At 51.9% G+C, this 15,023-nt stretch overlaps 4 protein-coding genes across 4 annotated transcripts; 3 read left to right on the plus strand and 1 right to left on the minus strand.

The window, feature by feature from the left end:
* Nucleotides 1-3,804: 3,804 nt before the first annotated feature.
* ALTATR162_LOCUS9224 (uncharacterized protein) lies at nucleotides 3,805-5,043 on the plus strand (the record flags this gene model as incomplete). The annotated part of the gene is made up of 1 exon (XM_043316857.1): nucleotides 3,805-5,043. The coding sequence occupies one exon, from the start codon at nucleotides 3,805-3,807 to the stop codon at nucleotides 5,041-5,043; it is 1,239 nt and encodes a 412-aa protein (XP_043172792.1).
* A 1,327-nt stretch (nucleotides 5,044-6,370) lies between these two features.
* On the minus strand, nucleotides 6,371-10,744 carry ALTATR162_LOCUS9225 (uncharacterized protein; the record flags this gene model as incomplete). The annotated part of the gene is made up of 3 exons (XM_043316858.1): nucleotides 6,371-6,536; nucleotides 6,598-6,628; nucleotides 9,784-10,744. 3 exons carry the CDS (start codon nucleotides 10,742-10,744, stop codon nucleotides 6,371-6,373), a joined length of 1,158 nt encoding a protein of 385 aa, XP_043172793.1.
* A 398-nt stretch (nucleotides 10,745-11,142) lies between these two features.
* ALTATR162_LOCUS9226 (uncharacterized protein) lies at nucleotides 11,143-12,714 on the plus strand (the record flags this gene model as incomplete). Its single annotated transcript, XM_043316859.1, has 3 exons — nucleotides 11,143-11,335; nucleotides 11,382-12,431; nucleotides 12,479-12,714. 3 exons carry the CDS (start codon nucleotides 11,143-11,145, stop codon nucleotides 12,712-12,714), a joined length of 1,479 nt encoding a protein of 492 aa, XP_043172794.1.
* Nucleotides 12,715-13,400: 686 nt separating this feature from the next.
* Nucleotides 13,401-14,450, plus strand: ALTATR162_LOCUS9227 (uncharacterized protein; the record flags this gene model as incomplete). Its single annotated transcript, XM_043316860.1, has 3 exons — nucleotides 13,401-13,527; nucleotides 13,578-14,038; nucleotides 14,088-14,450. 3 exons carry the CDS (start codon nucleotides 13,401-13,403, stop codon nucleotides 14,448-14,450), a joined length of 951 nt encoding a protein of 316 aa, XP_043172795.1.
* Between the last annotated feature and the right edge of the window lie 573 nt (nucleotides 14,451-15,023).

Consider the following 15,023-nt stretch of genomic DNA (forward strand, 5'->3'; position numbering starts at 1 on the left):
TGTGAAGATCGGCCCACTTGAAAGAAGTCCAGCGCCGTGAGACCGTCCGACCGAGGCAGCTGTGCACGGAGTAAGATCAGAAAATAGCCTGGATCCTTTAAGTTTTGTCGCGTGCGCACAGCTCAAGTACTTTAAGACGCGTTTCTTCGCGACTGTGACATAATGCCTGGAACCCGGACGTGCTGAGGTGCATTGGTGGCTGGCAATGGTACAGTTGCGGATGTCGGGTGGCCACTAGCTGCAGCAACGACGTGATGCAAGATTGTTAGAGCAGGCTTCAATGCGGAGTTGCCGGGTTAGGATCTTCCTTTTTTACTCAGATGATGAACACGAAAGATGACGCTAACATCTGTTATTCGCGAGGTGATGGGCCCAGCCGCCTGTCAATATCCGAAGCCGAATCACATTGAGCCTATTGAGGGAGTTGCGAAACGCGTTGCAGTATGGTGATGGGGGTTGGACGGGGAAGCTGGGTAGATTTGGCAGGTGAACTATCGGCAACACCATGACAGATGATCTCGATAGACTTGGCCACTCTCATGATCTTCAGCTTAGTTGTGGAGTTCGGCCGTATATGCTTGCACGACGTGGAGACAGTTGCTACTATCTGATGCGTCCGCGCAGAGCTGAGGCTCGCTAGGTCAGAGGCGCACCTTCCTTGCTCAAGATAACACATGCATGAACGCGTCTACGCACAATGTTTGCGTCAACTTGCAACATGGAGCCGCTGTCAGAGGTGATTCCAAGGTTCATTTGCATGCGGCACGACCGGACCTCGTAATAGCAGGATGGCTCATATTAGCAAAACCCCGCCCTGAATTCCGCCTGTCAGCAAGGGAGTGTCAACTCCGGAGTATAGCTGATTTCTGGAAACTATGCAGTGGAGGCTTTTGCCAAACCCACGGACTCGTCCACAGTAATTAGGAGAATTGGCAATCTTACCAACCATCTTAGGCTCCGACACGCGGTGCTAAGCCAAAGCTACTAAACACGTGGATCATCGGGTCAGAGGCACTAGAAACTACTATCGTCGAAACACCAAGGGCCATGCGAAACGATGAGTCCAACGGTAAGGCTTGAGACTTCAGTATGAGGTCTGTGTTGCACAGGAAATATTGCGCCAGGGTCCCCTTTTTGAGTAATCTACCATGCAGGCCAACGTGAGCAAAGCGTATTCATGAGTCTCCAAAATTTACTCCTGAGTTTCTGAGATTTGCCATGTGGAGAATGAGACCGTTCTCGAGGACACGACCAAAGCATACTTGGGCAGAGATGACGGTGCGACGCGTTCCAAGGATGCAACGTGCCGACAGGCGTCTTCTGCTGCTTTGTTCCGCTCCAACAAAGGACGAACAGTTCAGCCTCTCCTAATAGTCTAATTATGACATGACCTCAGCTTCCTATAGCACGTCAGGGGAACCACGACTCTGGTGCAGGCATGGGTTTGAGATGCAAGCAGCGAGAGCGACGGGCACAATGCCATATGCAGGTCTTGGCCGTGTGCAAAGCAAGTTGTTTCCTGTGCGCAGGCGAGGGACACATTGGACAGCGATCGTAGGCTATCCTGTAACCTTGTATAGCTGCATGAGTGGCCTCACCGGCGCCCTGGCAGGGCTCTAATTCGAGCGGGGCCAGGCGAAGATTACAGCCACGGCGCGCTGCTCAGACTGTCATGCCGCGTTGAGAAAAGCAACTGCAGCAGGCAGTATTGGTGCGAGGCCGATGGGCTCGGTCCTACGCTGCAGTAAGGCGGAGCGTCAATGTCGCTGCTGTGTGTGTGTGAGGTCGGGGCGGTGTCACAGCAGCGGATGCGCGCGACGGCGACGGGAGCAGCTCAGCACTGGGTTATGGTGGTGATGGTTGCGGAAGACACGGACTAGGACGCGTTCAATGAGCGTGTTCCTGGCCGAAGCTTCCCAGACGCAAAAACGCCATGGTTGATCCACAATGGGGCACGACGGCGGCGGAATACGCATCGGTTGGCTGGGCGCTGTGGGCGTATCAAGTTCCCTGTTCCCATGCTGTACGAGTTGCCGTGCGTCCGATGCGGTTAGCGTTAACCTCCTAGGGCTTTGCTCGCCCAGTCGTTTTCTCCAAGCTACGTCCGTCTGTATCGTGCTCTCTTCTCACCTCCTCTCCCCTCTTCCCATATCCCTCTTTCAATACGGTCGAGCACGGAGAAACTTTGGATCTGATGTGGTGCTGAGTGTTTCGGCTCCTATCTTTCCATAAAACTCCCCAATCTCCTGCTCTCGGTCCCCTAAAACCGACCGCCGTCTCTCCTCGAATAGGATCCTGAAGAGTTCAGACTCCCTGTACCTTCACCCTACTTCATCCGCCCACCTCCTACCTCGTCTCTCGCTGGACGTAGAGATAGCTGAGAACACGTACTCGCTCTCCTCTAGTCCTTCGCTCTCCACACAGTTGTCGACCTAGACATCTGTACCATCAGTCTCGTGTGTGACGATTGAGCCTCCATCTCGGTAGGTCACTTATTCTTTGATTCTCAACTCCGGGCACTTCCACCAATGCCGGCTGTACTCACTCAAGGATGCCTCACCGCCAAGGATCCGGCTAGGAAGGGACGAGATACGAACAACCTCGGTCCGACAGTGAAGAACATTGGCAACAATCGATTGAGAGGGGGCTGAGGATGATGATGTGCAAGAGCGGCATGATGTTGAGGTCAGCAGTCGTGGGAGTGAGACGGAGAAAAGCTTCAATCGAAGGATGTTCGGCTCCATAGCAGATCCTCGGACTGCACTTGCCATCCACGACGTCGATGAGAAACTTCCTTGCCAACCACATTGCGCTCTCTCAAGATTGCGTGCCAGACTTGCGCTGGCACGACGTCGTTGGTGAGGTCTTCGCTTTCATCAAAATATGGACGAGCAACTGGCCTAAATGTGGAGATACACCGACCTTTGAGATGACAGTCATGTGCTGCTTGTCAGTCTGGCTTCGTTACAATGGGGGGCTCTAGACATCTTTATACGTTCTCTTGCCAGGTCGCGACAGCACTTCACCGACGTTCACCGCCTTATTCCACCCTGACCATGGCCTCTTTCGACTAGCGAGCTGGACCCTTACCTATACGGGCCTGATCCACTATCAAGACACGATTTCTTATTCCGATCAATTGCTGACATGCTTTTCACACAGATTGTCTACCACTAGCTGTATCTGCTTCCACCAGCGCCGAAAAGGACTTGCACTGTTCGTACTCACCATCATCATCAACGCCATCCCTCGACTCCGGGCTCACACTAGCCTAGATCTCAGTTGCCAGTACTGGAATCTCTTGATTCCATTTCTCGGCTCCATACAACTAGCCCGGCGGACTCGTTAGCTCGTGCTCTGCCCTACGACCTCCCCTTTCACTAAGGGACATACGAGACCGCGTCAATCAGTCTTCTGGATGCTATCAGTGCCTTCTTCGACTTCTTCGGCTGTCTTTTCACGTGTTTTTGTACACTCCATTCGCTCTCTAAAGTAATTGTATTAATTCTGCAACGGTATGAACTTCTACTAGAGCATGGATCTGGGACGTCCGCTAACGAAACCGGTCTAGGCTCTGTCTACTATAACACACCCGACCCTCAGTACGAGAGGATCGCCGACTACAGACCTTCTTTTACATACCAGCTAATCACACTCTTTGTACCTGTTGCCTTTCAGGCTGCCACTCTCTAATCCGGCTTATCATTTGAAGCTGTCCACTCACTAAACATCCAACACCCCAACCCACCACGTCTATCCCGGAGACCTGACGACTATCCGATACATAACGACCACCTCATCAACATGGCGTACCACCAACAACAGCAACAACAATCCCGCTACGGCCAGTGTGACTCTTACTTCGTAGAGTCGCACGACGATGGCATCTACGCCATGCGAGCTGAGGCCAGGGAACGTCATCGAGCTGTATCCAAGATGCAACAACGAGCAATCGCCGAGGAACTATCAAGACAGACCGCTGATGAATACCAAGAAGACATTATGCAACACATGATCCATATGGAGTCACAAACCCTGCCTGACGTCAACTCAATCGACATCCAGACCGAGATCCAGTGGTTCATGCGCCCCTACCTCCTTGACTTCTTGGTTGAAGCTCACGCTGCCTTCCAGCTCTTGCCTGAGACTCTGTTCTTGGCTGTCAACCTTCTCGACCGCTACTGCTCCCGCCGCGTTGTGTACAAGCGTCATTACCAGCTTGTTGGCTGCGCGGCCCTCCTTATTGCCGCCAAGTACGGTGACAAGAAGGACCGCGTACCCACCGTGCGGGAGTTGAAGTCCATGTGCTGCTCACTGTACGACGACGAGATGTTCACTCAGATGGAATGGCACGTTCTGCAAACCCTGAACTGGATCATCGGTCACACAACAGTCGATGCGTTCCTCCAGATTGCCCTATCGGAAGCTCCGTACGACGCTGAGGTTGAGCACATGACTCTCTACATCGCCGAGATCGCTCTCTTCCACAAGGAGTTCGTCTCTACACGCCCATCTGTTCTCGCCCGATCCGCCCTTGCACTCGCGAGATGTGTCCTGTCCCGACCCCAAGCACGCAACACCGATTGGTCTGGTGCTTACGATCCCCAAACGGTCATCGGACTGTCCAACCATCTCTACCAGCCATCTCCGGTACTTTCCCGCAAGTATGCCTCCATGCATCTGTCCACCGTATCCGCCACTGTAGAGGAGTTCCTACAAAGGCAAGCGCAGATTGCACGACGACAAGCCGCCCCGCCAACACCGCCCCCGACTGTCACCATCGAGGAGCCAAAGCCGGTCGTCACTGTCAATGCTTATGGACCCCAGACGCCCAACAAGAACCCATACGGGTCTGTCATGCAGAATGGATGTCCTACCCCGCCAATCACACCGGAGGGCGAGCACTTCACCTATGGTCACGTCGTCAAGTCACAGCCTACTTCCATGTATCCTACGACTCCCACCCCGGACCACCCGGCGAACGCGCAACATCAAGGTCAATACTTCCACCAACAATACCTCCATCCTCAGCATGTCCAGTAAACCACCGCGCTGGGCAGTGGCCGTACACCATCACTGTCGAAAAAATTCAACTGCCATGGACTGTCATGATCACGTCCGTGTGTGCTCCGTTGTACCAAAAATACTCGCGCATGAGCGTCATAGCATGGTCATTTTTTCCAGCATTTACAAGCGTCTGTTACTGTTATATCGCGATATCAAAGACGTCACTTTTCTGTTTCGAGCATTTCTTTTGTTAGGTCCGACCAAAAATTCTACGGTCGTCCACTGCCATTTCTGCACGACAGTTAATCCTGCAGTTATAGTGAGTGGAGCCCAGGTCAGGTCCAGCACCCTTTCTTCTTGGATATAGCATCCATCTAATACGGGGTTGTTTGATCTGGCCTGCAGCATGCGGGGAGGATAAAAGTGGCTACAGGCTGAAATTGGAATATACAAGCCAGCACAATCAGGCTCACTCGCAACTGTTGTTTGCTTAAGCGAGCAGAGATACCCTTCCTTTCTCAATCCAAAACTTTTATCGGGCACCTCCATTTGATTCATGAGCTTCTAGTTTCCTTTTGCATAAGTGGTGGAACGGTGAAAAAAAATGTGTGAAGTGATGCCGGCATGTTGTTGCCTGGATCTACAGGGCTCTCCAGATTGTTGCTTTGACAGCAGGGCTGAAAGTGTCACAAAGAGCATCGTTAGTTATAGAAACGGCCGCCCAAAATTGAGGAATTGGTCTTCCATGCTCACCTTCACCCTGGCATATCGTTGTTTCTGTGTTTCATCATGCGATATTCTTGATGATATATGTTGGGCGAGTGGATGCTATACAGTCCACGCCGCAGGGTACACCCGCTTGCCGCATGTTTCAAAGCCATCAATGCGATCTCAGTTACTTAAGATTGCCTTGCTCTGCTCATCCAGGCACGTAGACACTTATTTCGTGTCACTCAACTGCAAACACTGGCGAGTATGCCTCTAGTGAGTCTTACACAGTGGGCGCCTGTGCGGCCCTATCAGCGCTTCCATCTACTAACCGCTCAAGATCTCTATTACTACCGCAAACTCCGGGGCAGCAGGTTACAGACTGCTCTCGCCCTATACCGACGACGATACCACGTTTGCACATAACACGCTCTGTCCGCGATATGCCGAGTCCGATCCTACATCCGCTCCGCCGTCCCCTGCGTCCGTCGAGTCCTTTGAAGTTTTGGACAGCATACCTTGGCGGAAAGGCTATATATCCCTAGACTACCATGGAAGGCAAAGCGGCAATACACTACGAAGTAGATGGATGAGAAACAAAGTTCGCACTATGGTGCTGCTTTTCCTCTTCACTTTGCTTGTAGCTGGCTGCACGCTAGGCGGATATCTGACGATCAAGCATGGGAAAAGCAATAGAAGCACAGGCGCGGCATGATTCTGCCATTGGAAGGACACGGGACATGGGCAAGTAGTCATCGAGATTCAAGACCATGATGCTGTGGCGGATACCTCCCAGCCTCGTGTTTATGAGTTCGGCATGTCTATTGTTACGGAGTCAGTGGACGTGGCGTTCTCCGGAGTACCCGAGATCGAATCCCTTACAAGGAAGGTCCCTTGAGACAGCCAGCCACGTCTGCGGGAAAAGGCAAAAACAGCTTGGGCGGCAAAGGAAAGTGCGCGATAAAACGGTGGTTTTACGTCGACAAGGGATCAACGCGGGTAGAGTGGGTACTAGGTGTTGAGGCAGATCAATACAACGCGACGCGATTTGATCCCGTCGCAAGATTGCGATGCGTTGGCGGCAGGGGAGGCTGGGATAGCCCTACTTTCACGGGATAAAGTCCGGAAATACATTTAGAGGGGTAGCGCATCTCGTAGCAGACTCGGGACGGCTTCAGGTGATCAAGAAACCGAAATCAAGGTGCCAGATGAGATGGGGAGCTTTACGTTGATACTTTGATGTAGGCCTCCTTTCGAGGTTCCCGAGGTCACTATCGCTGCTCACGTAAACACTATCTTATCGCAACATAGCGATACTGCGCATGGTAGACCAGCACACCGATAGTACACCACGAAATACATACATGCTGCCTCTTGAGCCAATACCCAACTCTTGATAATTTTTTTACATCATGACTTTGATTGAACTCTGAATACGATGTCTGACATCGACAGCAGCGCACCACTACTCACACACCTCACAGCACCATCCATGCTCTCGACTCAGCGCACATCATCAATGCCGTCCACCTCCAGTAAACGTGCGATATGGCCTTTAGTGCTCCTCCTCATCCTAGTCCAGCTTTCGTCCGTTCTATACACATTGCCTCTCAATCGAGTGATAGAGCTCCGATTGTGTCAAGAGCACTATGGAGCAAACGATCCATCGGTGATACAGCCCGATGGATCGATCCCAGAGATGTTGTGTAAAGTCAAGGATGTTCAAAGGGGGCTTGCATGGTTTCAAGGGAGCATGGAAACGGTGAGCGTTGTGTGTGGTATGTGACTGAACAAGATTAGTGTTGTGAGAATAGTTGTGGAGGCTAATACTATTACTCAGACTTTGTCGTGACAATCCCGTTTAGCTTCATGGTTGAGAAATGGGGTGTCAGGGCTGTTTTATGGTGTAATCTTGTTCCAAGAGTTTGTGCAAGTGTTTGGGCCATTGTTATTGGTATGTATCACTTGCAACATAGATTTATCGGCTTTCAGTATTGAGTCTACATGTGTCTAACACGTGCCAGGCCACTTTTCACGCATCCTCCCTACTGAAGCCATTCTTGCATCACCGGTTCTCAATGTTCTGGGAGGTGAGTGTGTCTTCCAGTCAACGATATTCACACTTACATCGGTCTTGACGAATGAGTATGTTCGACGGTGAGTAAAATCCTTTCTATCTAGCCGTCAATTGTACGGAAATATTGCAGACGACTAATACTGATGGTGGGCAGGGCGTCATACTTTTCCTACATCAGCTCAACATCCTACATCGTCTCCTTCATGGGTCCAACCTTCGCCGCTTTCACCATGAATGCCAACCTCTGGCTGCCCTTCTGGCTCAATATCTTCCTCTTACTCTGTGCCGTACCAACAATAAGTCTCCTTCCCGACACTTCGAAATACACACGATCCACTACCACGCCCCATGGAGCCATACCTGATGAGAACGCCGAGGAATCCGGACCTTTGCTCGAAAGTAGTGAAGATGACAGCCCGGATAGATATGTCTCCGCATTCAAAACTACACCCTCCAATGCCTACTACCAGACCATCACACGAACCATCGACCAACTAGCACACTTAGTTTTCGGACGACCCAACTTCCAAATTCTATTAACAACCCTGTTCTTCACAGCTCTAGCAAGTTCAGACACGAAGCTTTTGGTTCAATATATTTCCAAACGCTACAACTGGACCTTTGCACAGGCGGGATATCTCCTCTCAGCCAAAGCACTAGTCAACCTCACGTTACTCGCAGTAGTCGTTCCACGTATTATACGTACATCCATGTCATCGAAAGGCGTTCAAGGTTTCGATGTCCGATTGAACGTCTTAGGAGCAAAGGTCAGTATCGCAGTGTCGGTAGTGGGTGTATTATGTATAGCGTTAGCGGGTAGGTTTTGGATGTTGTTTACTGGTAAGTTTCCCACACCTACTCAGCAATCCACTGCACAGATGACATGAACTAATATGCACAGCGCTCATCATCTACGCACTCGGATCAGCGCTACCAGTTTTTACTATGTCGTTGGTTAAGTCGCTATTGATTGCAGTCGAGGGTTCTGATGCGCAGGACTTTAGTATTGTCATGTTGATTAAGACACTAGGGTCTTTGGTTGGCGCGCCTTTGATGACGGTTTTGTGGGTCAAGGCGATTGAATGGGGAGGTGTTGGTCTAGGATTGCCGTATTTTATATCTTCGGTACGTTATACTATATACATAAGATACCTACTAATTTACTTTGCAGGGCTTATACATGTTTGCATTCATCGTATTCACACGCTTACGGACCTAGATATCCGAGACGAATGAGATATATGTATGTAGATATTAGTATCAGCAACCTGCAAATGTATGGCTGTGTTGTGACCAGTCCGAGACATTAAAAAGTTGTCTGTTTTCCGCGAAGATGGGGACCAAATCTTATAAGTAAGAACGGGTAAGGTATCATGGCTATGCACAGAAACGCAAGTAGCATCGAGCTCCTATTCATCATTAGCATGGCGATAATTGCGTTGAGTAGTATGGTAGTGTAGCTACATGCGAGCCACACCTAGTCTACCTTTCGCTCAACTGGATACCATGTCTCATCTTGAAAACGTCTTATCCACTATATCAGGCTTTGTTTATGCTCGGCCCTTACTTCCTATAGCGTGAATATGGGCGTTACATGGTTCAACGAGGCAAAGGATTGCCGAGATGGTGTGCTGGATTTATCGTCCAGTGGACCCGCGAAGTGTCCACTTGGAGGAGCTCATATCGCATTCCGCAACGGAGACTGCAAGCAATCCGCTATTGGAAGTTGCCATGGCTATTGAAGACGCTGTCCAGAACGAGGATTACTTCGTCTCGAGGAAGCTTAGGGTCAATGCTGATCTATACGACTCCTTTGTCTGTGCTGCTCTGTGAGTGTCATCATCTGGCGACCGCGACAAGTGTACACCGATGTGAACTAGTAAAGGTAGTCATTGATCTATAGGGTATCATATCTCAATCCATATCCTCGAGTCCGCCAGCATCACTCGGCGCCAGCTCCTCACTAACCATGATGCCCACCATACACTCACCCATCATGTTCTCCCAATTGACCCACGGATGTACTTCCATAAACAGCTTCGTCCCGTCTTTGCCGGCCGCTCTCCTCAGCTCGCCCTCTCCACCAGGGTGAAAAGGCAGGTAGGGCGAGATGTTGTAAACCTTGCCCTGGTAGCTCGACCATGCGGGTTTGCCCTTGCGCCCATTCTTCTCTTTCAGCATAGCGGGCGTAACGCGTATCATTGAGTCAACGCCCGACAAGTTCTTGCCCGACTTTTGCAGGTAGGCCCAGTCGAGCGGGGAGTGGCCTGGCGACAGCAGTACCTTGCCTCGGGCGTTTGGTGTCTTGAGCGTAGGACCTGCGCTGGGAGGAAGTCCCAGGTTGCCGTTTGAAGTGGGTGGACCGCGATTCGGCAGCGGTCCGCGGTTTGGAAGAGGGCCAGTGGTGGGTACGCGCATTGACTGCGAGGAAGTATTGGGAAGGGCGCGGAGGTTTGAGGCAGCGACTCGTGGGGGTGGCATGAGGGAGGTTGTGGGTTTTGGTGGCGGGGCCATGAGGGTTGGTGCGCTGGGTGGAGGCATGGCGGATACAGAAGGTGGCTTGGAGGCTCGCTGCGCCGAGTTGATGGCTGGGAAGGAAGGCGGTGGGAGGTTGTCTTCTTCATCTTCGTCGGAGCTCTCGTGCTCGTTGAGCGTGAAGGAGGGTACTGCAGGCGCATCTTGTTCGGATTTGGGAGCGGCTTTTGGAGTCGACTCGGGAGATGGACTCTTTGCAGACACTCTTCCATCTTCAGGCCTTGTCGCAGTCTGCAGCTCTATGCGTTGCTCCGCAGCCGAGGTCTTGTCGTCTGTCTCGCCATGCTGCGACTTCTCAGGTATCGACGACGCGTCAGACTGTGTGAAGCGAGTAATGAAGGCAAGCCATGTCGAGGGCGGGCGCTGGTAGACCAGGAATGACAGTGACAGTGCAAGTATCGAGACGGCAACGAGCATTGCTTGTGTGCGTGTGAAGGGTAGAGGAGCGCGCGTTGTTCGGACCCTGAAGGCTTGTGACGAGCGGAATGAGTCCAGGCTTCATGCGCGTCCTCCAGGGTTAATCTGGTAGGGCTGAAGGGATTTGGCGCTAGCCACTGATGACTTCACGCGCCGCATGCCGTCACTGCGCCAAACACATTGTGTCAGGATAGTGGTACCTCTCGCTTTGTGCATTGATTATCTTACTACTACTTTGAGAGCACACAGAGTTTCTCTCTCTCGACCACGGGTACGCGCGACCCACTCTGCGCGCGCACTTATAACCCTCGCGCCTGCCCCACCACCCCTCTATCAACCGCCATCGCAAGTGCACTCCTAAAGCTGAATCACCGACATACCGCAATTGACACTGAATCATGGCAAACGAACCAGCAAACCTGCCCGAGGGCATCTTCTCCCTCTTAGACACGGATCTGTACAAGCTGACTATGCAATGTTGCATACTGAAGTTCTTCCCCAATGTCTCAGTCACCTATGGCTTCACAAATCGCACACCTGATAAGAAGCTCAGTCGCGCAGCCTTCAAGTGGTTACAAGCCCAAGTAGATAGTATGCATCTTCCCCACCCATACATTACAATCGCTGACCTTGGTAGAACTCGAAAATGTAGCCGTATCCGACGAAGAACTCAACTTCCTCAAGAACACCTGCCCCTACCTGAACGCGCAATACCTCCATTTCCTCTCTACCTTCCGCCTCAAGCCTTCTCAACAGCTCAAGCTATCCTTCCAACCCGCGAATGACACTGGTTCCGACAGCGACTTCGGCGATTTCCACATCCACACTGAGGGTCTTTGGCTAGACACCATTCTGTACGAGATTCCCTTACTGGCGCTTGTCAGTGAGGCATACTTCAAGTTTGTCGAGACAGACTGGAGCCATGCGGGCCAGGTTGAGAAGGCTTACCAAAAGGGGCGGGCTCTGTTGGAAGGAGGATGCATCTTCTCCGAGTTTGGCTCACGGAGGCGTCGTGACTACCACACCCAAGATCTAGTCCTGCAGGGTTTGCGTCGGGCGGTTGATGAGGGTGACAAAGCAGGATGGAAAGGTAAACTTTCAGGTACAAGCAACGTTCACTTCGCCATGAAGCATGGTCTTGTCCCTGTAGGCACGGTCGCGCACGAGTGGTTCATGGGCGTGGCTGCGATTACGAACAACTACGAGAGCGCAAACGAGATTGCCCTAGAGTACTGGACAGCGACATTCGGCGCAGGCGTCTTGAGCATCGCACTTACAGACACGTTTGGCACACCAGCCTTCCTCAGAGCCTTCAAGAAGCAGATTCCACGCATTACCACAGCCATCCCAGGAGGTGGCACAACTCTGGCGTCAGCTGGAGATACCACCAACAACGATGCCGTAGAAACAATGTCCTCAACCAAGCCACCTATCCAGGCACCGTACGACGGAAACCTAGGATCGCGGCGTACCTATGCCGAAGTATTCGCAGGCGTGCGACAGGATTCTGGGGACCCATTAGATTTCATCAAGATGATGCGTGAATTCTACGACCAGGAAGGCATCAAGGATAGGAAAACGATCGTATTCTCCGACTCTTTGAACCTTGAACTCTGCTTCAAATACAAGGCTGCAGCAGAAGCGGCAGGTTTCCAGCCTACGTTCGGTGTTGGAACATTCTTGACAAGTAAGTACGAGGATGCAAGTGTTACGAGACAAAGCTGACGATGACAGATGATTTTATAGAACAGTCAACAGGCAAGAAATCTATACCCCTCAATATCGTAATCAAGATCGCTTCCGCGGCGGGGCGTCACGCCGTCAAGATCAGCGACAACATCGGCAAGAATACCGGAGACAAGGCGACAGTAGATGAAGTCAAGCAGCGACTAGGCTACCAGGAGAAGTCGTGGGCTGGCGGTGATGAGAAGACGCGGTGGGGTAGTGCAGGACAGCCAGCCACTAGGTAGATGCGCGTTGTACGGTAGAGACGTGGAGATCCAACCAGCAAGTGGAGGCGTTCATAAGCTGTGATGCGGTCTGCAAGGCTGAGTCTAGCGCAGACGTTTCTTGCAAAGACCGCGAGGCTGCGTCAGCATTCATTCGCCACCTCGGAGCCTCTTTACGAGATGAAAGACGAAAGTAGATGATTTAGCGCAAGAAATGCCACGGCAAAGTTCGCGTTGCCCAAGAGGAATCCTTCCAGACGCCAAAGGTTATCTGCAATGTGCCAAATTTAGAGTGATGTTGGGGCACCTTCGCCGCTGCGGGTCAACGACGCGCCGCTGCTTACCATCCCCATTGGGCCTAGTCCAGGCGCCTCCTGCATCTGCGCGCTCCACTCTCACACTCAGCCCCAGGAAACCCTTGAAGAGCTGAAACACATTTATCTTCTGTCTGCGGCCTTTGTACAGCATTGATTCGAGCTCAAGCGCGTTTGACATCAATTTACCTCCATCCTAGTCACGAGCCTACTGCTACTCTAGTGTGCTTTACGCGTTTGCAGTCGCTTGTCTCAGGAGTCTTCACGTCCACTCATACCATACAGGATCTGTTTCAGAATGAGCGTAAGTCCCTTCTCTGTCAGACTACTCAATTCACTGTACACTCCTACAACACACCTTCTATTTGAATCCGACATTTACACTTGCTGACCATGGCTGCTGCGGACGAACAGTACGGAAACAAAGGCTACGGCCAGATAGGATCTTATGGCGGTAACCCCTACGACTCGCGCGACCAGAGCCCGGCTGGCTACAACAACTACGACCAGGGCGGCTATGGTATGTCCTTAGATGTCCTCCATCCCCAACAAGTGTCTAACACAGTACAGGCGATGTAGAGATGCAACCCTATGGTGGTGGCGCAAGCGCGGACCCCAATGCCATCCTCAACGAATGCCGCGAAGTCGACCGCGCTCTTGACGACCTCGATGCACAGCTCAGCAACCTCGACCGTGTCTTCAAGCAGTCGTTGGCGCGGCCAGACATGCCCTCGGGCGAGATCAACAACCTCAGCTCGCAGATCATGACGGGGTACCGTGGCCTCGTGACCCGCGTAAAAGCAATCAAGTCGAAGCCCGACTCTGGTCACCCAAGAAACGCTCCACAAGTCGGCAAGGTCGACCGCAGACTCAAGGCGACCATCAACAGATATCAATCCCTTGAGTCGGATTTCCGAAGGGAGTCGCAGGCTGCTGCCGAGCGCCAATACCGCATTGTGCGCCCAGACGCCACCGAACAAGAGGTCCGAGACGCAGTAGCGGACCCCGATGCGCCCATTTTCCAGCAGGCTGTAAGAATCCTTGATTCATTGGGCACATGACAATGCTAATTTCTTCCAGCTCCTTAACTCAGATCGCCGCGGCCAAGCCTCATCTACCCTGCGCAACGTCAAAGAGCGACACGAAGCCATCCAGAACATAGAACGTCAAATGGTGGAGCTGGCCCAGCTGTTCCAGGATCTCGACCAGATTGTCCAGGAGCAAGAGCCGCTCGTCGCCAACATCGAGGCCAAGGGCGAAGAAATCCACGACAACGTACAGGCTGCCAATGTCGAGATTGATGGTGCCATAGTCAAGGCGCGCAGCCGTAACCGCAAGAAGTGGTGGTGCCTCCTTGTCATCCTGCTCATCATCATCATCGTTGTTATCATTGCTGTGGTCGTCACACAAGTCAACAAGGCCGCCGCCAACACCGCCGCATAATAATCTCCAGGGCATAACTACTCCATCTCAAGCGTTAAGAGGTCGGCGGCAGTACAGCTGCGTTCTCAAACAATTATACCCACATCCACCGTCTCCTTCTACCTTTATTAGTCTTTTTTAAACAAAGGCTGGTCCCGTACTATATGTAATACGCCTGCCTCCCGGTGGATATGCATACCCCCAACTCTCTTGTTTGTCATTTCTTCCCTTGGTTAGGAAAAATTGGTCTCTTTGTAGGCGCTTCACGGCGTCTTCCCTTCTCAGCGACTTGAGTCGGCTGTTGCTGTTTTCTGTAGCGCTGGCCGAATTGCATTGCGATTTACTCATATACAACTTCAGAGGCTAGCTCACGAGCTATCGAAATGGAAAAGTGTTGAAATCATTTCTTCACGGTGTGACGATGCGCGACAGGCCCGTACCCTAATAGGGTATTTAATACAAAAACGTCCATGATTCTCACTATCCAGGAACGCGTACCTCAAGCCCCGGTCCGGCGCAATCTGCACCTGCCTACCACAATCAAACTTGGTGGAAAGCGGCGGCGGAAAACGTCTCTCAGGTGACGTTGTAATA

This window comes from Alternaria atra, assembly GCF_907166805.1.
Source record: "Alternaria atra isolate CS162 genome assembly, contig: 29, whole genome shotgun sequence".
In the NCBI taxonomy this organism is placed as follows: Eukaryota; Fungi; Ascomycota; class Dothideomycetes; order Pleosporales; family Pleosporaceae; genus Alternaria; species Alternaria atra.